The following is a 25,288-nucleotide window of genomic DNA, read 5'->3' as shown; positions in this document are numbered from 1 at the left end:
AATAATATATGTATTTACCATATATGTGATTTAGCCATAGATGAGAAAGCATCTTTGCTTATCATAGCAAAATGGTATCTGATTATTATAGCTATCCAAAAGTTTAAATTGTTGTGTTTTAACCCAAGTCTCCCCTTTTTAAAATAGATTTTTATTACAGAAGTTGTGAACTTAGAGAACAATCGTGAACATGTGTAGAATTCCCATACAACACCTTTGACCAACACACCACACCATTGTGGAACATTCGTTTCAGATTATGAGATAATATCATCTGGCTCTTACCACTAACTCTGGTCCATGGCGTACATTTGGCATGTTTTTCCACTCCAACCCCCACCATTACTAACATAGTACATCTTTGACATTGACACAAGAATATTGAAGTATGGTAACCCAAGCCCCTTTTTGATAATATTAAAGTCACATATGTATTCTTTCAAAATTATTTGGAATTAAATAATGTAACTGAAAAGAAGCAGTGATGTAAAAATCTGCTTTGTATTCACTTTTTTTTTTATTGACTTTGTAATAATATTACATTAAAAATATATATATGAGGTCCCATTCAACCCCACCCCCCCCACCCCACCTCTCCCCCCCCCCCCCCAGCAACACTCGTTCCCATCATCATGACACATTCATTGGATTTGGTAAGTACATCTTTGGGCACCTCTGCACCTCATGGTCAATGGTCCACATCATGGCCCATACTCTCCCCCATTCCATCCAGTGGGCCCTGTGAGGATTTACAATGTCCAGTGATTGCCCTGAAGCACCATCCAGGGCAGCTCCATGTCCCAAAGACGCCTCCACCTCTCATCTCTTCCTGCCTTTCCCCATACCCATCAGCCACCATGTCCACTTTTCTTTTTACAGCCTCTCTTCCCCTTCCTGCCTTTCCCCATACCCATCAGCCACCATGTCCACTTTTCTTTTTACAGCCTCTCTTCCCTTGCTCTCTTTGAAAGTACTGTTCTAGGTATTCAGATGCATGCAATTAAAAATAAGTGACTATCATAAATAAAGTCTTGTTTACTCAAAACAGCAATCTGACATCTTTGCTGCATAGTTAAGCTGTTCCTCTGATAAGGAACTTCAATCTCCAGTCACTGAGTTAGAAAATTCTGTCCTAAGAAATAATTTAAGCCAAATTCCCTATAACTTGTAGCACCTGGTCCAAGTTTTGTTTTCAAAGGCCAAAGCAAACAAAGTAAGTCTTCACCTGGCAGCTCTTCTGACCATGTCCATCCAGCCCACTTTTCCCTACCCACAAGAGTATTTCTCTGCCAATCTAGAACTCTCAGGTCTTCATAGAACCTTGCTCAGCGCCCATACCTGGATGTGCTTCTCTCAGATTGCCTGTATTTGTCCATGTCTGTGACGCCCAAGTTTTACTTTATTTGTGTAAAATCCATATGGGTTTTGTTACTGTAATATTTTATACTGCATTATAGGCAAACAGCAAACTACTAAAGTAATTTGAAGCATTTTATAGCATTATATTTTAAAGATTTACTTTCATATGTATCATTTAGATTGAAAATAGGTATGTTTATTACTTTTTGTTTACCATCCAGAAGACCATGATAACTTAAGGATAGTTACTAGATGCAACTTGTAGCCTTAGCTTTCAATATAGAATAAAACTCATATTTACTTTGAAATACTTGTTTAAGTAACCTGTAATGGCTTGTGCTTGTGAGAACTGAAAAATTCTAAAGACTCTGGCTATTTTTGGTATCTTACTATTTCTACTACATTGGTTCATCAGAATGTAGGTGCCAAATAGTAGCTGCAATAATTTTGAGAAATTGTGATTATTTTTAAAAGTGGCGTGTCTAAAAGATATATTTTGGGAATCACAACTTTTCAGGATTAGTGTGCTTCTCAGATTATACATAGTCAAGCCTCTAGTTCCCTAATATAAATTTCCTGTAACTTTGACTATACTTGGAGGCATGAGGAAAGTAAGGGCTTTTGGATAGGCGTGAAAATTCTAGCTACTAGCGCTGATACTTGAAAAAGTTACTTCAAGAAGGTGTGCCTCAATATAGTGGGCCATGGCGAGCATTGTTTTAAATGGGGTGGGGAGAGGAGGAGGAGGACAAAGGGAGGCAGGGAAGAAAAGAGAACAGAAAGTATCAGAATGCAACGCTTGTGGTACATTCGGATATGGTGAATAACAGAGTTATTCATCAACTGTATTTCAGTTGTGTGCATATGTTTGTGTGTATTCACTGAAGTGAATTGTAAAATGAAGTGATTACGGCAGGCTTTGTGGAAAATTCGAAAGCCTCTGGATTAAGTGATTTGCCTGAGGCCACATAACTAGTGGTTTGTGGAACCAGAGTTCAAATCCAGATGTTTATCTCCAGAGCCCACTCTCTTGACCTCTAAACCAGTGCTTTGCAGTAGAAATACAAAGAAAGCCACATTTCTCATTTAAAATCTTCTAGTAGCCACATTTTAAAAAGTTAAAAGCCCCATTAAAAATTATTTGTGTGTGTAGCGGGGAGGATTGTTATACAGGAATTCCTTATATTTTCAGTGTAATTTTTCTTTAATGTAAATCTAAAACTTCTCAAAAAATAATATATTTAATTTAACCCAATATATGAAAGATATTTCAAAATGTAAAAATGTTTAAATAAACTAACATCATAAGAGAGGTCCCAGAAAATTAGTATTTTAGGTATTTTTATTTTTTGTGTTTTTTTTCCTTTTTTATTGTCTTTTTTAAAAATATAGATAAACAGATCGCACAAAACATTATGTTAAAAAATTGGTATTTTAAAAGAATTCTGTTTTTGAGGTGCAAGATCTCTTAAAAATAGAAAACAAACTGAAGATTTCAAAGTTGTTTAAATAAAGTTTTAAATATTGTTTTCTACTTGACCTTCTTGACTGAGGTGAGGGGCAAGATAAGAATGCGGACTCTTTAACACCAGCTGCAATGTAATACGTCTTCTTTTCCCTTCATAGTGTTTTTAACAACCAAAATTAGCCCCCAAAAGGACAATTCAGCCTAATGTGATACTAACGAGTCATACTAAGTTGGAAGAATGACATCTGCAAAATTGTTAATATTCATTGCTTTTCTTGTTTTTACAGACGGCCAGACCTTTTGGCAAGATTTGGGGACAGTGGGGAGGGATTATGAATGTATAGCCATAAACAGGTAGGAGTGGAACATGGGAGAGTTGGACCTTTTGTTCTTTAAGGGCTAGTAGCTAGTTACTTTTGTCATAGATCACTGTCCTATCGCAAAATCAAGACAGGTTAAAATTGCAGGGAAGAGTGGCGCAAACATTTCCTCAAGTACAGCACAGTCTGTCCTATAATTCAGCTCAGTTCAATAAAATTACAGAGGACTCCAGGTGCCACGCACTATTCCAGGCACCAGGATGTAAACATTCATGGCCAAGTCGCCTGTAGCATATTGTACAGAACCTGATTTTTATAGAAAACTGTGAAAGTTTTCTATATCATTTCCATTTCAGGAATGATGAAGCTGAGGCTCCAAGTGGTTAGATTTCATGTTAGATTAAAACCATTGATTGATTAGGATAGGGTGACAACATATCCCACTTTTACTACAGCATATGTATAATAGTACCCTCTCTCATTTTCACTGCCTTTCACTTCCTAAATGTCCAGTGTCGATACTGCATTTGACATTGTCCAGTTTGGACAATAACTTATATGATCACCCTCATCCTCTACCAGGCACTTATGATAAACCATAGAAGTGCAAAGAGGAATGACATACAGTCCTTGGCTTCAAGATGCTTATAATATGTGGAGAAAAGAAACTATTTTAAAACCATGTAGAAGCCTGGATATAGAACAGGGACCCTTGGGGGTCCGTGGAAAGATTTCAAGGGGTCTGTGAGCTTGAATTGAAAAAAAATCAACTTATTGTCTTTATTTTTTCCAACTTCTAAGTGAAATCTAGCATTTCCTTCACTTATGAATGTATGCAATAAATTACAGTAGTATTCATTTCTTACCATATTACAGTTGTTACATATCCCGAAAAATCACTTAACGCTCATCCATACTTCAAAATTATGGCAGTTGTTAGACCTGATGCTGGATCACTCGTGATCACAGTCCTGCTGTGTACAAACTATTGTTGTGATGTAGTTGCCCAACTGTCTGCCGACACAGAAAGGTAACAAACAGATCTCCCGAGCAGTGTCTTTGATCTTTTGAAGTATAGGGGCACCATTTTGTAAGGATAAATCACAGGGTCTGCATAAGTTTTAGATGTCGAAAATGTCACTCTGCACAGTTATAATCAATGTAAGTATACCAAAAAATGAAAAAATACAAAGCATAATTATGAATAATCCTAAAATTTACTTGAAAGACATGCTGATGTTGAGTGTCATAAAACTATCTGCCACTGCATTCTGAGAAGGGGTCCATGGTTTTCACCTGACTGGCAAAGGGGTCTGTGGGACACAAAAGGTTAAGAACCCCTGATATAAAGGAATATTATGGGCACACGGAGAAGAAGCATTCTTCATGATGGTAGAAAAGAAGAAATAGCTATTTAGGGAAAGGTAGAAGGGGATTGCTGCCTGCATTGACTCTTAAAGTTTAAATAGGAGCTCTCCAAGAAGCCATGAACCTGGAGAGCAGACCTGGGCAAGACAGTGGAGGCAGACTTCCACGGTGAGAAGGATTTGGGTTTTATCTCTAGATGACTGACTTTTAATATTTTTTGTTTTTCTTTTCTTTTCCCCCTCCCTCCCTCCTTTCCATCCTTCCTCCCTTTCTTCCCTTCCTCCCTCCCCCAAATCCCAACTGGAATGTTGCTGTTAACTTAGAAGTTTAAAATGGGAGAAAGAATGGGTGGATGGACTGATCAGTCTTGAAGAATGACTCTGTGGCCCACTCTGCAGCCTGTCTGCCTCTCACTGTCTGCAGCTTCTTTAGCCAAATACTTTACAAGGGATAAGGGGAGAGAAATTGATAACAGATCAGGCTACCAGAAAAGAAAAATGTTTTGGAAGAGGGACAAAAACCCTGAACAGGCTTTACCTAGGATTTCTGATCAAGTCTGCCTTTTCCATTTCTAATAAAATATACAGCGTACCCAAGGGAGAACAAAGGCAAAACACACCATTAATATTTGACCTTTCCAGCTCCCTAGCTAATTTATTTGGATTGTGTTGAAGGTCTGATTATACAAAGGCCAACTCTGCCTATTTGGTAGCCTTAACTGTGCAAGCAGGAGTGGCTGCTGTGATGTAAACTTAGGGTGCTGAGAAAAGCAATTAGCTATGCCTTTTGCCTTAAGAATGTCCTCTTAGGGATTTCCTGACATGGTTAAGAAGCACTCTGTGGTTGGTCACCAGATTTTTCCTTGGTGACTTTTGGATGACTGAACTTTGGATTTCTTTTCCCCTTTCCCATAGATTTCATGTATCTTTAGATAAAACTGACATTTTAATTATAAAATCTTAAATGTTGGAAGTCACAGGAGAAATCATTCCAGTATGAGGATTTTTTTTTTCTCCTCTTGGTTCAGATATTAAATAATACTGAAACCCTTTCAAACTCCTGCTGATAGTAAAAGGGGATTTAAAAATAGAATCATATCCATAAACTTGTTTGTAACGTATAAAAAAGCAGTTGTCTTAGAAATAAATAAAATAGAATGCTGTGGTCATTGTAGCACTTTAAAGGGATTGCTGCAGCAGATGTGTGGAAGATGAATGTGCGTTTAATTGGATTGTAGAGTGGCAAGGATACAAAGCACAGATAGTCACTCTACCGTAGGGGAGCCGGCCGGTGTCAAGCCTGTGGGTTTAGGTTATGCTGAATGGAAAGAGCCATAATGAACATCAGGATACATTTGGCTACAAGTATCAGAAACATGACAAACCAAAGGGTATATAGTTTTTATTAGCAAGAAGCCTAAAATATTTGTTCAGCGGGTCGACATCTCTGGCAATCTCTTAGCTTTCTCTTCATGATTGCAAGATGCTTGCAATCGCTCTAAGGGATCACAGTCAAGAGTGAGGAAGTACGTGGAGGAGAGGTGTTGGGGGGCGGGGCTTTGTCCTCTGGGTGCCCTCCAATTGAGGTGCTAGGATAAGAGCAAGTGCTCCATCAGGCTTTTTCAGCCTCCACAGTGGAAGGCTGGAAGGGAAGATGGGGCTTAATTAGCCAACGGTGTCTGCTACAGAGAGTGACAAGGATGAAGGGGAATTAAAATGGATCCCCTGCCTGAGTCTTTTCTTCCAGGGAGGAGAAATGAGGAAACCCTGTAGTGGATTCATAGGGTGGGTGAGTGCTAACAGCAGAAAGGTGCTAGGGAGAGAGTTCAGAATTTAAAAATGGGTCATGGGGTCCCTTGTGAGGATAGGCATGGCTGGTTACCCAGGTCTAATCCATGTTTGAAAAGGTGTTGGAGAGCAGATTTTAAGATAGCATGACAACATATTCCATTATTTTAGTTGGAGAAATACTAGTACATTTCCATCTCATCCAAAAGTCCTGAGCAATTTCCCCAAATACCACTAAACACTTTTAAACACTTATATAATAATCCACCAAGGATTTCTGCATTATATAAAACATTTACACCACCAATTGCCTAATCAACTAACATTTAATTTATATTAGATATATTTGTGTACAGTACTCGATATTGGATCTGAATTTCATTTTCTTTATATACTGCAATAAACATCTATTTTAATGTAAATAAATAATGAAATGATGTTAAAATAATACCACATAGGAGCTCCACTTAGTAGTGACCCCATCAGGCGGAAGTAAGGCCCAGCATCCATGCATGCTAAACCCGGTGGACAGGGCAGGGAAGCTGATAGTGGTAATGTGCAGCTCTAGTCGCGATTCTGTAGCAGGAATGGCAGTGATCAGATACAGCTCACCCAACCCAAGGCATTTTTACAGGTCCAGGCACTTTGTTATATTATCAGGGAGGGTTGATGCAGAAAGTAAGTTCAGAGTAAAAATTATTGCAAGTTATTGTGATGACTATTAGATAACACAGACCCCATTCACCCATTTATCATTGTTCTCTTTGGGCAAATCATGAGTTCTCTATTTATTACCCCCATTTTTCTCCTGCAAGGCAATTTAAGTAATTAAAGGCCTTTAACCTGTATACTATCAATTCAGGATGAGGTCTGTGTGGTGGTAACCGAACAATGGTTCCAGAAATAAGTCATGAACCCATTATAAGAATATCAAGAGGACAGGATTAGTGAGTGATATGAGTAAAGCCACCCCCAAAAATAACTCATTTATCTGCATTTTAGATACTTCATAAATTTCTTCCCATTTGAGCCCTTCAGCAAGTCTGTGAAGTGAGTAGGGAAGGCACTGTTCTCATTTTCAAAGAGCCTGAGGCTCACGTGACTTGTCCAAGGTCATCAAATAACTTACGAGCAGTGATTCAACCCAACATCCTGTAATGCCAAGTTCAGAATTTTTCCCCTTTATTTTACTCTACCGCATTGCTCCCTTAGGCAAAAGATCAACTGTCGCAATGGAGAGGAGCCAGGCTGTTGACAGAAAACCAGAGATCTGTCCCCAGGTAGCCAGGAGGGCACAAGGGCTCCCTGGGGGAACAAGCCAGGGGCAGCTGCGCGGCTGATTACAGCCGTAAAGGGAGGAAATCACCTGTCTGGGAGTTGGACATCTGTTCAGGCCGTCAGGGTATCCAGCATTACCCTCATTCCTGTTAGACAGATAATTAAGACTCCGTGGTGCCAGCTTCTTAAACTCTCTAGGTAGGCTTTGACTTTGTCAGTGTGCTTTTCTGAACCTTTTATGAATTAGTCAAAGGAAAGACTAGGATAATATGTTAGTCTAAAGTTCTCTGTGTGGCCAATCACCCTAGATTTGGAGGCCTGCAGGCCTGTAAAACTGGTTCCCTGGAATCCTAATCTTGTTCCTATGGCTCTGAGACAGAAGTGCAGGGTAGGAAAGGGCAGGAGTCCACGGTGACCCTTCAGCAGGATCAGGGCTGCATTCCTGGGCTCCTAGCCGATGAGGATGAGGGCCACATGCGGCCTCCCTCCCTGATCCCCAGCAGGCTCCGCCCTCGTCTGGCCCTGCCGCGGCCGCTGCTGTGGGTACCAGCAGGCATTGCTGACCCCTCTTCACTTAGGCTAGTGCTTAATTTTCACCCGCAGTCAAAGAAATGACGATGCTGTCAAGTTCTGATCTCCCTGTTAGAAGGTAATAGAGCTTTTAATTGAACGTGATAGCTACACCTTCTGGTAATTTAATCATCTGTGTAATTAGTTGTTACTTAGCTATTTTCATAGAGGAAAAAATGCATTTAAAAAAAATGTTCCAGTGTTCATATTGACAATTTTAGTAAGAATTAGTGCATGCGGAATTGAAAATCTTTTATTTTTGACACTAGAGGCAAATCATGATAGAATGTGCACCAACAAAAATATCTTATTACTGTAGGACCTGGTGATGCATAGATGTCTCGAATGCTTTTAAATAAACTGTGTTGACGCTGCTGACTTACTTGATCTCAACGTACCTTTTCCCCTGTTCAGATACTTCTTCCTCTCTACTTGCTGGCCTGTCACCTGGAATGTGCTTCCCACCCTCCCACCTGTGATCATCTGACCTTCAGATCTTGTCTTGTACTACCTTTGAAAGATCTTCATTGAACCACCCTGTCTTCTGCAGCCCACCCAGATCACAGTCCTGCTGCCCCGTCAACACTGCACTGCCATCTTGCATGTGTTTGTTTCTTTACTGCCAACCCAGCTCCTTATGAGACGGGGCCTTGCCCTGCTCCTTGTTGTATTGCCAGTGTCGACTTATGCCTGACACACCAGATTATGGTGATTTAACTGTGGGAAGATCTTTCAGTCAGTAGAACCATGTCCTTTTCTGTTGGAAGGACAAAAATGTAGGAAGCTGGTGATGCCAGAATACTTCTGTCCTTCTTCCTCAATACTTAGAATGACAGTATAAATATGAGGTCAAACCTCTGTCATTTGTGGTAATCATTCCATTTTAGCAGTAATGAAAAACAGTATTTTTTTTCTGGTTCCGTAAATAATTTTATCTGATAGCCTTCGTATATAAGCTTATTTCTCTTTTCATACTTTTTTTTTAATTTTTAAAGTTTTCTTTGGATAAATTAATGAGACGATTCATGTGGTTTTTTAAAATAATATGAATACTATACTGAGGAAGGATAATTTTGTATCTTACACTAATATTTGCATGGAAATTAAATTTTTAAATGTGTAAATGAACTAACAACTGAATATGAGTATTAAGCCCAAGTTTGGAAATCAATCAAGATTTATTGAATCCAATAGTGATGTTTTTTAACCTCTCCTAAATTTTTCTTGTGACTAACTCTGGTGACCCTATGTTTCTAAATTTCTTTCTTTATCACCTTTGTCCTACTTAAAATATCTTCACACACTTACTGCCTTTGAAGAGTTTTCCAATATGTTATCTTAATTTAGAAAATCGATAGTCCTTCCCAGGGGGTTAGTCCCTCCCACTGCAGTAATCTCCCAGCACTGGAGTCCTGCCTCCAGAAGAGCCTGACCCTTTGTCTTATCATTTATCAGTATAAAATCTGTCTTTTTTGCCATTGTGTGAACTCCCAAAAGGGAGGGAAACATGACTTATGGATCTCTGCCTGTGAAGTACATGGCACAGTGCCTGGTTCATCCGGGCACTCAACTGATGAATGAACGAACATTATGGCTCTTTAAAGAATCATCTTCTCATTTCTTCAGTGATAGAGGAATGGGGGAAATGGTAGAAGGTACCTCATAATCTCCTGGACCTTCTTAATAGACTCTTAGGTCAATATTTACCCATCAGGTAGTCAATAATATAATGTCATTTGAGACAAATTTTTCTTTAAAAATAGCAATTGCAACTAGCAATATAATTTATAAAATGAGGTTTTCTATTCTACTTTATTACATCTTTTGTTCTGCTCTATAAACAAACATTGTCTATTTGATCAATTTGTATTGCTGTTCAGGCTCATTTACTTGGTCATGTGCAATACAAAATGCATGTTTTTATCATTTTGCCATTATAGAAAGAGGAATGCCATTTGTTAGCCTAGAAATAAAAAGGGTTGACTTTAGACTCTGAATTACAAGTGAATAACCCTTTTGTACCATGTGTTTATCAGTTTGCATTTTTCATACTGGAAGTTGAGCATTTTCTGCAATATTCTTTTATTTATTTATTTTTTATTTCTCTCCCCTTTCTTGCCCCTCCCCCATTGTCTGTTGTCTGTGTTCATTCACTGTGTGTTCTTCTGTGTCTGCCTGCATTCTTGTCAGCAGCACCGGCAATCTGTGTCTCTCTTTGCTGTGTCATCTTGCTGCGTCAGCTCTCCATATGCACAGCGCCACTCCTGGACAGGCTGCACTTTTTTCACGCAGGGTGGCTTCCTTGCAGGGCACACTCCTTGTAAGTGGGGCTCCCCTACGCGAGGGACACCACTGTGTGGCACTGCACTCCTTGTGCACATCAGCACTGGGTGTGGCCCAGCTCACCACATGGGTCAGGAGCCCCTGGGTTTGAACCCTGGGCCTCCTATGTGGTAGATGGACACTCATCCACTTCCTCAATATTTCTCTTTACCTAATGACTCCTCTGACTTGTGGCCTGAGTGTGAGAGTATAAGTACTATAATTTGGAAACTGAGCAGTCTGAAGTAGAACTTTGTTTTTTCAAACCAAAACCACACCGTTTATTATTTTTTTGAGTCTAAAATATAATAATGAAGTAGTCAAGGAGTTTACTTCATGTTCTCACTTTTGAATGACTTTATTAAAGGGAATTTCTTATGTCTTAATGTCAGATAATTTTCATTTTAATAATGGAAAATGTTTGTCATATCCCAGCAGAGGATGTTTTTCCCTCAGGTGTTTTCTGTTTTCCCTGCATCTTAAAATCTGTATTCTGCAAGCAGTCTGATGTTTTCGATTATACCAGCTGATCCTTTTTTTTTTAAGCCATTTTATTGAGATATATTCACATACCCATACCATACAATCCATCCAAAATGTACATTTAATGGCTTTTGGTATAATCACAGAGTTGTGCATTCATTCCCCACCATAGTCAATATTAGAGCATTTTCATTACTCCAAAAAGAAACACCCCCTACCCCCTTTGCAGTCACCTCTCAATCCCTGTATCCTTCCCCTGCCATACATAACCAATTAGAACTTTTTTAAAGAAAATATCTAAAATTATTGTTTCTATATTTAAATGGAGAAAAATCATCAACTTTGAAAACTGTCATGTAAAAATCTGAGAAGCCTAAAATATCCCTTCAAGATTATAGATATTTTCTAATAGGTTTTTTTCATTTATAATGTCATAAGTAACAAATCTCTATGTTCTAGTCAGGCTTACAATGAATTTTATAGGTTCTAACTGTAAAATATAAACAAAACAAAAACCCAACAGGTACAACAAAGCATTCTAAAATGAAAGCTTAATCAGAAATTTAGAAGTGTGTCCATGGAGAGCTAACAATACTGTCGTGTCAGGTAGGAGAGCCAGTTACCTAAATGTAGTCATTCCTTTGAGGCTTCCTTCATATCTTGCATCTTCCCTGAAATCGGGAACTGCTGCAACTGCAGTTTGCCTTCCTCTGTTCTTCCTGATATTTGCCTTCCTGTATTCTTTCTATATATTGTTTGAATTGCCCATTTGCCATCATTGTCATTGTCATGTCTCAGTGATTAATCTTTGTCTTGATTTCTATGGTGTGTCTTCGAAGTGAAGGAACCATGTCATATAATGCTTCCATTTCAGCACTTGTATAGCTTAGCTAGTGAGCCCTTCAGGGCAGGGAAACCGCGCCCAGCTTCTTACCACTGTGTGCGCGGCAGTTTGCACAGAGAAGTCATTCAGATGGTTGGGGAGTGATTCTGTTGTTGCCGGTGGTGGACTGTGTGCCTGAGATGCAAAGCTGAGGGTTGGATGTAGTCTGCTGGGGAAGAAAAGTAAAACCAAGTGAGAAGTGCTGGGCATAAAGAGCTCGATGGGAGCAGGGAAGAAGAGGGACCTGGTGTGCAGTTTGGTCAAGGAAGACTCGCTCACCGCAAGGACTGACTTTGGAGCTGCGTCGTAAAGATACATCAGAATTCACTGGCCATTTCCCCTTTGAGGCCTTTTACATGGTGTTTAGTAATATCTATTGTTTATCCTTTTAATATATGCTTCATTTTGATTTGTGAATTTATATAAAATGACTGCATTTTTATAGGATACTAGACTAATTTAATATTTTTCAGCATTTAAGCACTATCTTATACTGTAATGAGGTGTAAAAGAACAGCAACAAAAAACAACAAACAAGGTCTGCAGTTCTGAAACCAAAACCTCAGTAACCACAGTTAATCCCGTTGTCGAGACAGCACCTAGCTTTCTCTTCACCATGGCCACCAAGTGCTGCATTTTGCACTTCTGATACACAACGAGCAGAAATTTTAAACTCATTTTTTAAAAGAAGAAAATACAATCTTTTATGTTCTGCTTTCAAGGGCTATTGTGAAAATAAATAAAGTTAATTATAATATTCAAATAATACTGCTGACGTGCCATCACAAGGTCACTCTCGGAGGGGTGTCTTCTCTGTACCTCTGTTCATTTGCATAGGCCCGATTTTACCCTCCATCCCAGTCCTCCTGTGCAGGACAAACTGTCAGCTGGCCAGACAGGACTGGAAGTCCAGGCTTTTGGACAAAGCATGCTTTGATTGGTTTCTTTTTTTCTTTTTTTTTAAAGATTGATTGATTGATTTTTAATTTCTCTCCACTTCCCCCCCCCCCACTCTGTTGTCTGCTCTCTGTCCATTTGCTGTGTGTTGTTCTGTAACTGTTGCTATCCTTATCAGCGGCATCGGGAATCTTTTTCTTTTTGTTGCGTCATCTTGTTGTGTCAGCTCTCCGTGTGTGGTGCCATTCTTGGGCAGGCTGCACTTTATTTCGTGCTGGGCGGCTCTCTTTATGGGGCGCACTCCTTGCACATGGGGCTCCCCTACGCGGGGGACACCCCTGCGTGGCAGGGTACTCCTTGGCACGCATCAGCACTGCGCATGGGCCAGCTCCACATGGGCCAAGGAGGCCCGGGGTTTGAACTGTGGACCTCCCATATGGTAGGCGGACACCCTATCCATTGGGCCAAGTCCGCTTCCCTGATTGGTTTCTTACATGATTTCAGGGACAGATAAGACATCTGAATGCGTGAAAAACTTTATGATGTACACAACAAATACTTATGAAATCTTTACTTTCAACTCCAGCGCTGTGTTAACCTTGGAGATGCTGTGATGGACATGTCTCCTAGCCCCTGCCCTCAGGACTCTGTCCAGTATACTTGTCGCCAGCTGCATGGGGCTGTAGACATTTAATTGTATGTAATTAAAATGATATAAAACGGAAAACTCAGTATTTGAGTCACACTAGCTGTATTTCAGATCTTTAGTGGCACATGTGGCCAGCAACTACATATTAGGAAGTTCTCTTGACAGCCCTGATCTAGGCTTACAGATAAGAGGGGAAACGAGAAAGGAAAGCGGGTGCCTGTGATATGCAGTGCGGCAAGAGCAGCGAGGGGGGAGACAGATACCAAATGCGGATAGAGCCCACCGCGGGAGTGCCGCACCTTGTTTGAGGCCGCTCTGTGGACAGGCCTGCTACACCAGCGTTAGCCAGGCACAGGGCCAAAATGAGAGGAGCGCGTTCCCGGCAGTGCGTGGGGCGGCCTGAGCATAGATCCAAAGGCAGCTGCAGGTGATTGGTGTGGTTGGCACAGATAAAGAGCAGGAACCAGATCTGCTGTGCCAAGTTCAGGCTTTTTTTAAGGACTGCAAATAGCTAAGGGTGCATTTTTAAGCTGGGCAGTAAACTTGAGAGATCTATCGTTTAGAAGGTTTATGCTGGCTGCCAAGTTGTAAATGACTTGGAGGGAGAAAAGCTTGGAGAGATTGGTTAATACTCTTTTTTTTTTTTTAATTTATTTTGTTTATTTATTTCTTCCCCCTCCCTCATTGTTTGCGCTCGCTGTCTGCTCTCTGTGTCTATTCATTGTGTGCTCGTCTTCTTTTTAGGAGATACCAGGAACCAAACCCGGACCCTGCCATGTGGGAGGTGCCCAGTTGCTTGAGCTACCTCCGCTCCCAGCTTGTTATGTCTCTCCATTGCATCATCTCATTGCGTCATCTTGTTGCATCAGTTCGCTGCACCCGCCCATTGCGTCAGCTCGCTGTCTTGCATGTCTTCTTTAGGAGGCCCTGGGAACTGAACCCAGGATCTCCCATGTGGGTAGGCAGGCACCCAATTGCTTGACCCACCTCCACTTCCCTTAATACTCTTAAATCAATCCAGGCTTCAGTGAAGGGTGTTCTAAGCAATGGCAGTGGCAGTAACTCTAACCCATCACATAAGTGGCAACTATTACTACTAAGAAAATGTAGGTCCTTACAGAAACTTTGCTTCCATGTTGTCTTCCCAGGAGCTGGGTCTCTGCTCCACCATTTGCTTTGTCCTGTCTGCCTCCCCAGTTGCCAGCAGCATGCATTTTGAGAAGGCCTTTGGACCAGGTAGAGCCTGTCATGGACTAATTTTTTATTTCATTTTTTTTTTCCTATAGAAAACTAATTTCCCACACAAGAATAAAACCTATGAACTTAGCTTCCTCTTCATGCCAACTAAGTGAAATGGCCCAGTCAAAGGTTGTAATGAATCATTCAGAATATATATAAGATTATGAAAAATTAAAAGTATAATCTGACTGGGAAATAAGAAGAAAGACCCAAATCACTGCTTTTCTTGGTTAATCAGTTTCTTTTCCCACATAGAAATACTTTATTCATAGATATCTGCATTAGACATAAATCCAAAACAAGTGATTATTAGGGTTCTATATGCAATGTAGATTATCATGTCTGTGTCCTTGTGTCATTGTGTCTTCAAGACATGAAGTTTGGGAAAAATGCCAGTCACAGACAAATTTCTTAAAAATTTAACTGTCCCACAATCCTTCAATTTCTTATTTTGACATCTTTAAAATTTATTTCATTTTATTTTTATTTTATTTTTTTGCTAAGTCTGAGAATATTCTCATGGTGAATATATTAAACTTTTAGGTATGTACCTGTTACTTATGTTACTGATATCTTGCCACCGAGATTTAATTGTGAATTTTGATTAGTAAATATTTTTTAGTTTGGCAAGAAACCGAGCAGTGTAATGAAAAACATCATTAAAAAGAAACTGGTATATCTGAATAAACAGAAGTTCAGTAACTGCAAAATTAATGAGTTTTGTGGCTTATGGTAGAATTCCCCCTCAAAAGTTGACTCCACTTGCCTAAATTAAATTGTGAAACACAGCTTTGGAATTGTATTTAAAATGTGTTTCTCCTAATTTTATTTGCATTTATTCCAAGGTTTTCCTTGACTCCAGTCTATACAAAAACATTTTTTTCTTCACATAGATGAAAATTATTCATAAAAATATTTTTCTTTATTGCCAAATATGTGTAACTCAAACCGGTATGATTCACTACAATCGTAGGTATACATTTTAAATAAGGTAAAGGTGGAATGTATTATTTTACTATATGAACCGATATGGAGGATTTTTATACTTCATTCTGTAGACTCATTAGAAACTTCTTCAGCAGGTGCTATTACGATCTAGGATTGGGAATTCATATTTGTGCAAGCTGAAATACGTATGTGCCAGGCAATGTTCTGAGTGCTTTGTGCGTACAACTCCTAGAATCTTCATAACGGGCCTGTGAAGGAGATATTATTAACATTTCCATTTTACAAGTAGGAAAATAGGGTGCAAAAGTCATAACGGGTAGACAGGGACCCAGGGAGTCTGGTGTTTTTGATAACTTTATGAAGTATAATCTACATAAAATAACCTATGTTTAAAGTGTACCATTTGAGTAAGTTTTGAGACCCAGGAAGCCCCCCTCACAATCAAATAACCAATATATCTGTGACACCAAAAGTCTCATTGTGCTCCTTGGCAGTCCCTTCTATCCCTGTCCACCACTGCCCCATCCACAGAGCTGCTTTCCTTCACTTCAGATCACCTTGTGTTTTCTAGAATTTTAGGTATATGCAGCATACTGTTTGCACTCTTTTCTCACTATTGTGTGAAACGTACACTGCTGGTTTCTAGTAGAGGCCCTGTACCAGATTTAGAATTTTTCTGTTTCTGGTTTGATTAGAGATTTTATCATACTTTGGTGTTGAAATTGATCAAATAATTTCAATGCTTAGCTTAGAATTTGTTATTAATATTTGCGAGATGGACCTGTAATTATCCTTTTTTGTATGTCCTTGTCAGGTTTGGATATGAAGGCTTTGTTTACCTCATAAAACAAAATGGAACTGGTCACTCTCTTTTCCATTCTCCAGAAATGTTTGTGTTACATGGGTATTTTTTGTTTTTCTTTCTCATCAAATGTTTAGTAGAAGACCCTGGTGATTCCACCTAGACCTAAAGTTCTTTTGTTTTTTTGTTTTGTTTTGTTTTTTTCCAACAAAAAGGACAATTTATTTATTTATTTTTGTGTGTGGGAAGATTTTTAATTACAGATTCAGTTTTTTAAATAGCAATCTATTAAGATTTTCTGTTTCTATAATTTTTTGTTTGGATGTGTTGTGCTTCCCTCAGAATTCCTCATTTCATATAAATTACCACATTTACTTGCATTGAGTTGGTCACAATATCCTTTTAGCAGATACAAGATATGTATTGATATATCCCTTTTCATTCCTGATATTGGTTATCTATACCTTCTCTCTTAACCAGCCTTGTCAGCTGCTTAGCCATTTTTTTTCTTCATAGTGTCAGGGCTTGTTGCCTCTCTGCTGATTGTTTTCTCTTCCCTTTTTTTCTGCTTTTACTTTTGTTCCTTCCTTCTGCTTTTATTGGGTTTAATTTGCTAGTCTTTTTTCTCACTTCTTGAGATGAATGCTTACATCATTGATTTGGTTTTCGTCTTCATTCTTGATATATGTAGAGCTATAAAATTCCTAAGCAAGATTTAGTGGCATTCTATAGTTTTGTGGATATTGTAATTTCATTGAGTTTAAAATAAGATTTCCTTATAATACAAACAATATCTGTTCAATGCCTCAAACTGGGAAATCATAAAAGTACAGTGGAAAAAACAAAACAACCTAAATTTACAACCACGGTTACATATGGGATAGGAACATCCAGTATTTTTTTTTAACTCCATATTCATTTTTCCTCTGAAAAAGAATACACTCACACACTTATACACTCACACACACCCACACATATATGAAAAGTATGATCTACTTACATTTTGTAGCCTTTTTTGGTCACACATACCCCTTTAAAAATTATTACTTTATAGTCCTTACTGTGGTCTTAGTATAATCATTCTCAACAGGGCAATAGTTTTTATTGTAGTTTTACCACTTACAAAGATAAATAAACCACAGAGTATAAAATTGGCAAGTATCTACATAGACTGGAAGAACATACAAAGAGGAAAGATATTCTTAAAGAAACTAGAAAATAAGCAAGGAAAGCCCATTGTTTGTTTTTCGTAGTGGATAATATAGATATACCCACCAGTATTCTGTTGTGTTGGTTCCAAATGGGTTTACTTCAGATGATAAAAATCCCATGGATTATATTTTTCAATTGAAAATGAAATCAAGTACACACTTTTTGAATAGACACCAATAAGGAGAAATTTAATTTTGCCTTTTTTAAACTGAACCTCAGAAATAAACAAACTGTATACACAAAAATCAGTTTTTTGACCATTAGTATTTTGTAAAACCATCTCAAGGGTCACTTAATTGGAAGATGTTTGTGAATCAGCACTGGTGCCTCAGCTAGCTATATTAAGTCCCTAATATTGACTAACTCTTGTAAATGAATTAGAAAAATGCTATCCAAAAATCCAGGAGTTATTGAGGTGAGAGATAAAATATATTAATTACGAACAGGATAATAATCTTACAGCATGCTTTTAAGAAGAGTGGTATTTGCTTCATGCCAAGTGCAAGATAGCAACAGATTTCATAGATATGGCAGTGAAGTATATCAAGAGAAAAATGAGGACTATCATTCAAAAAACAGTAGCGATATTTTTCACGATTTCCAAAACACAGTGCTTTATTTGACAGTGACACAAACGGGGGGCAAAGGTTGTACGAAGTCTATGTCAGATGAAAGAGATGGAGTTTAATACTTGTTTAGTTTTAGATGGCTATAATTTTCAGGGTGAGATAAGCATGATATGAGATGCGACTGCTTAATTAAAATAATGGGAGTTCCCACTGCTTAAATGGGCTGAAAGTGTCCAGGACATGGGAAGAAATCACCTTTACTGCTCAGCACCCTAGAAGCTAGTGACTGGTTTCAGTCTTAGGCACACCTGTCCAAGTAGCCACCCAGAGCTCCGTGGTAAGAAGCATTGTGGAGGCTGTTTAAAAAATTAAGAAAACTTGGGTGATATATAAATAAGCTACCTTGAAGAACAATAGTATGGAAGGCACACTAGACATATTCTTTCTATTTACGGAGGACAAAATTTAAACCCTTGCGTAGGAATTAGAGAGAAACAAGTTCTTTTTCAGTATAAAAACACCTTGCCTTAATACAACGTTTCACAAATTTCATATACATTATTTAATATTGGTTTTTCACAATAATCTTTGATAGGTCGTTTTATGCAGCTCAGGAAAATCTAACAAGAACTTTTCTAAAAAGAATCGCCACACAGAAAAAATCACACCACTGCATGTTACAGTAGCAGGTTTTGCTCTTCTAGATCCATTCTAGCAGAGGCTGGAGAACGTTATGCTGGCTGTGATGCTGACAGCCGTGGCACAGAGTAGACCACATTCTTCATCAGTGGATGTACCACCAAGTTTATGCAGACGTGGTTTAGATGTAGCGCAAGATTTCTATAATTCTTTCAGTCACCATCTCTACCCTCAAGTGCTGTGTGCCATCTCTGCCAGCCTGACCTGGTGCCAGTTTACCCATTCGAGATGCTCCTTGTCAGGCTCATGTTTCCTCGTCACTGGGTGTCCTCCCGTGGGCCAGGGCTCTGGCTGTGCCTGCGTGCCCAGGCTCGCCCACCGTGCCCCTCCCTAGAAATCCTCCCAGCTCTGTCTTTCAGTGTGTGCTGGAGCCAAACCCTAGCAGCCTACAAGAACCAATGGTGCCAGTCTCTTCCCATTCAGTGTTGTCCCACCGGGAGTGTTTACACCAGGAAAGTCAATGCCAGCTCAGGGCTTTGTTCCCCAGGGAGCTGTGTGACTTTCACCTAGTCCATTTATAAACCAGCATCTGCTGGCTTAGAGCGCCAAAGTGATCATCCTTTCATGTGCTCTATTGGTGATTCAGATGCAAGTCATTATTTTATATTCTCACACAAGTAGCTCTTAGAAGGTACCAAAGTAAAAATTTTAAAACTTAAGAGTTGATGTTCTTTTTTTTCAAGACCATAGGAAAGAAATGTTATTCCCAGTAAAGCTACAACAACTTATTATATTATTACAAACAAGCCCTATATTATAATTGTAATAACTGTGAGTTTGTATATATCATACATACTTTTCTTAGGAAAAAGTAGACTGTTAATTTCTTTTACAGTTAGTCCTAGGATCTTTGATAGTGTAATTAGTGTGAGATCAAGTTGAGAATAACTGAAATATTTAATCCCTTTTCTCCTAGAACTACAAAATTCTAATGGAAAATTGTTTTAGCCTAACATGCTTTATGGTTCCATTTACTGAAAATTAATGTATTTGATTTTTCTTGTACAGATCAGGATCCTCATGAGCAACTGAAAAGAAAAAGAACTAGACAGCATAAATCAAAGAAAAAATTTAAAAATCCCAATAGTGTGCATGTAGAACAAGCAGAATTAGAGAAACAGAAGAGTCTTGTACAAGAAAAATTACAGCCACAGCACACAGATGGCACCACAATAAGCAAAAATAAAAAAAGGAAACTGAAAAAGAAACAGCAAATTAAAAGGAAGAAAGCAGCTGGCTTACTAACAAAAGCCTCTGGCGTCAACTTCATGTACCAGCCTGAGGAGAGCAACAGTGAACAAGATGTAAGAGACATTGATGGAGAAGATGTTAAAGACACCAAGGAGGAAGATGTTAAAGACATAGAGGAGGAAGGTGATAGCAGTGCCAATGAAAAGGCAGATGCTATCCTAAACCTCTTGAAGTCAACACGAGAGATATATTTTTATGATGGTATGGTTTTTCTCAGTTTTCCTTTTGAATAATGGTATCCACTTTAGAATTTTGGAAACATAAGCAAAAATTGTAAAATATTTCAAAAGATATATGCAGATCAGAGGATTCAGTTAACTTATGTTCATTTTCATAATTTGGAAAGAAGCACAACTATCTCCTTTAGAAAATATTTTATTTTACTCTTCTACATATAACTTGCTGATTTAAGATTTTTCAGTAAGCATTTTTTTGAGCAACTGTTGTTTGTGTTGCTATAGTAGATGAAAAATAAAAGCAATTTTATTCTCACAGGGGATAATTCCTTAGATTTGTTGGAGAGTTCAAGGGATAGTTGATTCTGATGAGAAAGGAGGGTCAGAAAATGGAACCAAACATTCTACTGGTTTTCCCCTCAAAACATTTGCCCATTTCTGAAGCTGTAGGTAGGTTGGGAGGTAAGAAGCCAAACAAACAGGCTCTGGAAATCTGGATTTTTTGGGCAGACTTAAGGTGTTGAAACAGACCTTCAAGTAGAATACCTCGAGTGCTATACCCTAGGATAAGGGCACGCTTGAGGTAGATAATCCTTTGCAGTCATGCAACCCGGTCTCTTGTCACCTCAATCCCTAGATGGATCAAATTGATGAGCCCCTACTTTATCCGCCTCGCAAAGGAAAGTGTGAACCCTCTCTGGAGGAAAATCTCTGTAATTTTTTATACACATTCAATAACAATTTCCCAGGCATCGCAAGAGATAGGACCATGTGATCAAAAACCAAGGTAAAAAAAAAAACAAAAAAACAACAGAAATATACCACAGATATGGAGGATATTGAAATTATCAGACAAGGAATTTAAAATAGCAATGATTAGAGTATTCAAGGAAATAGGTAGTCAGAGGAGAAAAAGATGAAAATTGGAGAATTGCTTGAGATATTCTGATCTATTAAGATAATCAAATAGAAATATGAGACCTGAAAAATATAATAACTGTAATTAAGAACTCAAAGATGAGTTTAGACAGTGTATCAGGTTCAGCATAAAAGAAAGACCTGACTTGGAAATAGGTTAAAGAAAATATCCAGAATGAAGAAAAGAGAAAAAAGGAAATAGAAGAGCATAATAGATATATGGGACACAGTGAAAAGGTCTAACATACGTGTAATTGGAGTCCAAGAAGTTGAGGAAAGCAAATGGAGCAGTAGTAGAAAAGAAATAAGAGCTGAACATTTTCCTAAATTGATAAAGTATATAAAGTCACAGATTAAAGAAGTTCTGTAAACTCCAAGCAGGATTAATACAAAGAACACACTATAGTCAAGTTGCTGAAAATGAATGATAGAAATTATAGGAGCAGCCGGAGAATAAAGACCATTATCTTCATAGGAGCAACAATATGAGGATGGTTGACCTCTCAGTAGAAACATTAGAGATAAGTATGTTATTTTCATAGTTTTCCTTGCTTTATTCTAAACACCCAGCAGTCTTATTCTTTTTTTTTTTTCCTTAGATACATGATATAAATATAGAGAACTTGGTTCCATGGCCTTGTTTATCCTGTTGGTGTTCATTAGTTTCAATTGAATGGTATATTTGGGAAGATATTATGAAAGATCAGTGGGAAGTGGACTTAGCCCAGTGGATAGGGCATACACCTACCACACAGGAGGTCCACGGTTCAAATCTCAGGCCTCCTTGACCCGTGTGGAGCTGGCCCACGCGCAGTGCTGATGCGCACCAGGAGTGCCATGCCACACAGGGGTGTCCCCCACATAGGGGAGCCCCACGTGCAAGGAGTGCGCCCTGTAAGGAGAGCCACCCAGCATGAAAGAAAGTGCAGCCTGCCCAAGAATGGCGCCACACACACCGAGAGCTGACACAACAAGATGATGCAACAAAAAGAAACACAGATTCCTGGTGCCACTGATAAGGATAGAAGCAGTCACAGAAGAACACACAGCGAATGGACACAGAGAGCAGACAACTGGGGGGGGGAGGGGAAAGAAATAAAAAAATAAATCTTAAAAAAAAAAAATCAGAAATATTCCTATCATATAAACGGAATTTCAGATTTCCACTGTCATTCAACAAGTAGTATTTATTTACTTTTCAAAGTTCTATTCTGATGATATCTCCCAGTAGCTTTTTATATTCCAGACATCCCACTCTGAGTATAAACGTATGTTTCAGACTTTCCCTAAGAGGTAAAAGCTTATAGATAAAAAAATAAAAATATTTTTCTGAGTGGTAATGATTTTGTTTAGGTATCTCCGGAGATTCAGATTCAACTGTCTTTATGGAAACTACAGAAGAGCTATTTAAACATCTTGAATCTCATAAGCTGTCTCCCTCTGATGTGTTCATTCTGGATCACATGAAAACACTGTTACTTTTGCAAGATATTGAAAGATTGAAAAGTGCCCTGGAAATGTTCCCAGAACATTGCATGATGCCTCCTGGTATGTACTGTACAATTTATTTGTTGTACTGCTTAAGATACTCTTGGCAAGGTTTGCCTCTGAAAACTTACACTCTACCAATACAGTAATGAGTCAGAAAATAAAACAATGCACATATGGCTTGGAAGAATAGAGTCCCACAGAGGAATATGCTTCTTGTATCCCTGCTTGATATAAAAATATTTCACATAATATATGCAGAAATACATGTGCAATCCAGTTTTTGAGCTTTGTGAGTTATCAACTCTCAGGGCCAAATTTTCATAAGTTTAAATAGAAGTTAAAGAATTCACTCCTTCCCTTTTTTTTCCTATTCCTCTGCTGGATTGGCAAAGGATATGTTTTTCCTGTCCTCCGAACCCCTTAGTATACCTTATTGAACCCCTGCAGGTAGAAAGAGAGTTGAACTATTATGGAGATTCTTCTTTTGTTAACTCACCTTTTATTGGGTACATCATCTTTGCAAGCAGACGTGTACCTAGAGAACTGGCTAGTCGCTGATTGTGCTCATTTCTTCCCATCTCTGTAAGTGGCATCACATTGGTAGCTTGAAATAGGCCCTGGTGGACCATGGAAATCTGCAAACCCTGGTAATCAGGGCTCTTTCTGGAGAGCTACTTTACTGTCACCACTATGCAGATCCCTGTCCCTGACCCAGGATAAGTGCTGGAGAAGTTTTCACCTAAATGAGTAAAGGAAAGATACTATGGAGATTACTTTGAGGAAACTTCAAAATAAATGTAGTACATAGTTTCTGTCCTCAAAAACTCTGCAATATAGCTAAAGAGTCAAGACTAGCATATTTAAAAAGTCAGATAGCAATTCAAGTTAAATAACAATGAAGCAATATCAATATGGTGCTACAAGTAGCAAGTGAACAATATGGATAATAAGTACTTTGATTCCTAAGTCAAAGAGATCATTTTGGGTTGGGATAGCCAAGAGGATTGCCTCACATGCATGTAAATTTGTTAAGGTGATATTTATTCTCTCTAGCTGTGCCAGGCATAGTTCTGGGTTTTGAAGATTATTAGTGAACAAAGCTAATAAAGATCCTGCCCTTTGGTGCTTACATTCTAATAGCAAAGACAGAAAATAAGCAAGATAACTTAAGCAAAATATATATAAAATATATTTGATAAGAGATAAGGCTGTAGAGAAAAGAATAAAGCAAGGAAGGCAGTGATATGCTTTCAGCCAAGAGCAAATGCTCTGCAGAGGGAGTGTGTCTAATCCATGTGAGGAATGAAAAGGAGATGAGTAGTATGAGGGGTTGCCAGGAGACCATCGTGGTCGGGGTGGAGTGAATGCTGAGCAGAGGAGGAGAAGAAGAAAGGACCACCAGGGGCCAAGTCATGCTGGGCCCTGGAGGTCATGGTGCGCGTGTTGGCTTTTACTCTGAGAGAAGGGAGGTCACCGAGATGCTCTGAGCAGAAGAGGGGCACTGTCGGGTGTACTTAGCAAGATCTCTCTGGCTGTTGGGTTGAGAAATGATTGAAGTGGGGGTCAGAGGAAAAGCAGGAGACCAGTTAGGAGCCATAATAATCATCTCGGTGGGAAGTTACCGACGTTCAGGTCGGGGTGGTGGTGCTGAGGATGGTGAATTGTGGTCAGATTCCGGCTGCATTTGGGAGGTGGGACCAGTGAGATTTGCTGACAGACCAGATGTGAGATGTGAGGGCAAGAGGCACATGTTTGGCCTCAGCCTGTAGAAGAAAGGCTGAGGTTAGAAAGCTGTTAGGCGGTGAGGACACGCCAGGAGCTCCCGTTTGCACAGGTTAAGTTTGGAATGCTCATTAGATAGCTAAGTGGAGACTGAGGATTGTGAAGGTCACTGGCCACCTTGGCAGAGCAGCTTCAGGGAAATGTTGGAGGAGAACGCGGCAAAAACTTGGGCAGAATGGGTTCAAGAGAGAGTAAGAAAAGAGAAATTGGAGACGGAAAAGAGTAAAGATAACACTTCCAGAATGTTTGCTGTGAGGAAAGAAGAGAAATAAGGCTGGAGGAAGAAATGTAGTCAAGAGACTTATTTTTTAAATACAAGAAATAGCCACCTGTTTGGCTACTGCAGAGATGGAAGAGAGGTGGGAAAACAGCTGGGGAAGCAATAATTCCATTGAAAATGGAAGTTGGAGCTTCAAGTGTTTATATGAAATGAATAGCTTACTCTAGAAATTATTTAATGCTAACAATTCAATATTTGTTATTTTTTGGATAGTTGGCAGGCCTACTATATTAAGTACGTAATACATTTAGAGCTCTATCATAAATTTCTATCTCAAAATGTGCAAAAAGCCAACTGTATTATAATAATAGGAAGTTTTTATGAAAGATGAAAATAAGTCATTGAAAATCTTAAATTTACAAAATTATTAAATTTGTTGTCTTCCTCATATTCAAGTCTTTTCTTAAGCTTGTGTTCTGCAATGCATCAAGAAACTTCTTGCCTACATCAGTTTTTTAAATTGAGCTTTCTTTTTCATAAAACTATCTTATGAAATTTAATTAATAGCTAAGCTCTCTTCTCTAAAGAAATGACATG

The 25,288-nt window shown here is 38.8% G+C and overlaps 2 protein-coding genes across 3 annotated transcripts in view; one reads left to right on the top strand and one right to left on the bottom strand.

Moving 5' to 3' along the window:
• The window catches only part of ERICH1 (glutamate rich 1), a 114,912-nt gene that overhangs the window by 86,707 nt on the left and 2,917 nt on the right, over window positions 1–25,288 (top strand). For both annotated transcript variants that reach the window (XM_004463146.4, XM_058287987.2), the window contains exons 4-5: window positions 19,862–20,305; window positions 22,552–22,746. In XM_004463146.4, coding sequence (XP_004463203.1) covers window positions 19,862–20,305; window positions 22,552–22,746 — 639 coding nt within the window. The remainder of the gene's footprint in view (window positions 1–19,861; window positions 20,306–22,551; window positions 22,747–25,288) is intronic.
• LOC131276009 (ferritin light chain-like) overlaps window positions 10,812–25,288 on the bottom strand; it is a 178,559-nt gene continuing 164,082 nt past the window's right edge. The window contains exon 7 of the mRNA XM_071211850.1: window positions 10,812–12,007. The gene's annotated coding sequence lies outside the window, so the exon portion shown is untranslated. The remainder of the gene's footprint in view (window positions 12,008–25,288) is intronic.

The sequence above is a fragment of the Dasypus novemcinctus genome, chromosome 25 (assembly GCF_030445035.2).
Source record: "Dasypus novemcinctus isolate mDasNov1 chromosome 25, mDasNov1.1.hap2, whole genome shotgun sequence".
Classification (NCBI taxonomy): domain Eukaryota; kingdom Metazoa; phylum Chordata; class Mammalia; order Cingulata; family Dasypodidae; genus Dasypus; species Dasypus novemcinctus.
This window is presented reverse-complemented; position numbering and strand designations above follow the sequence as displayed.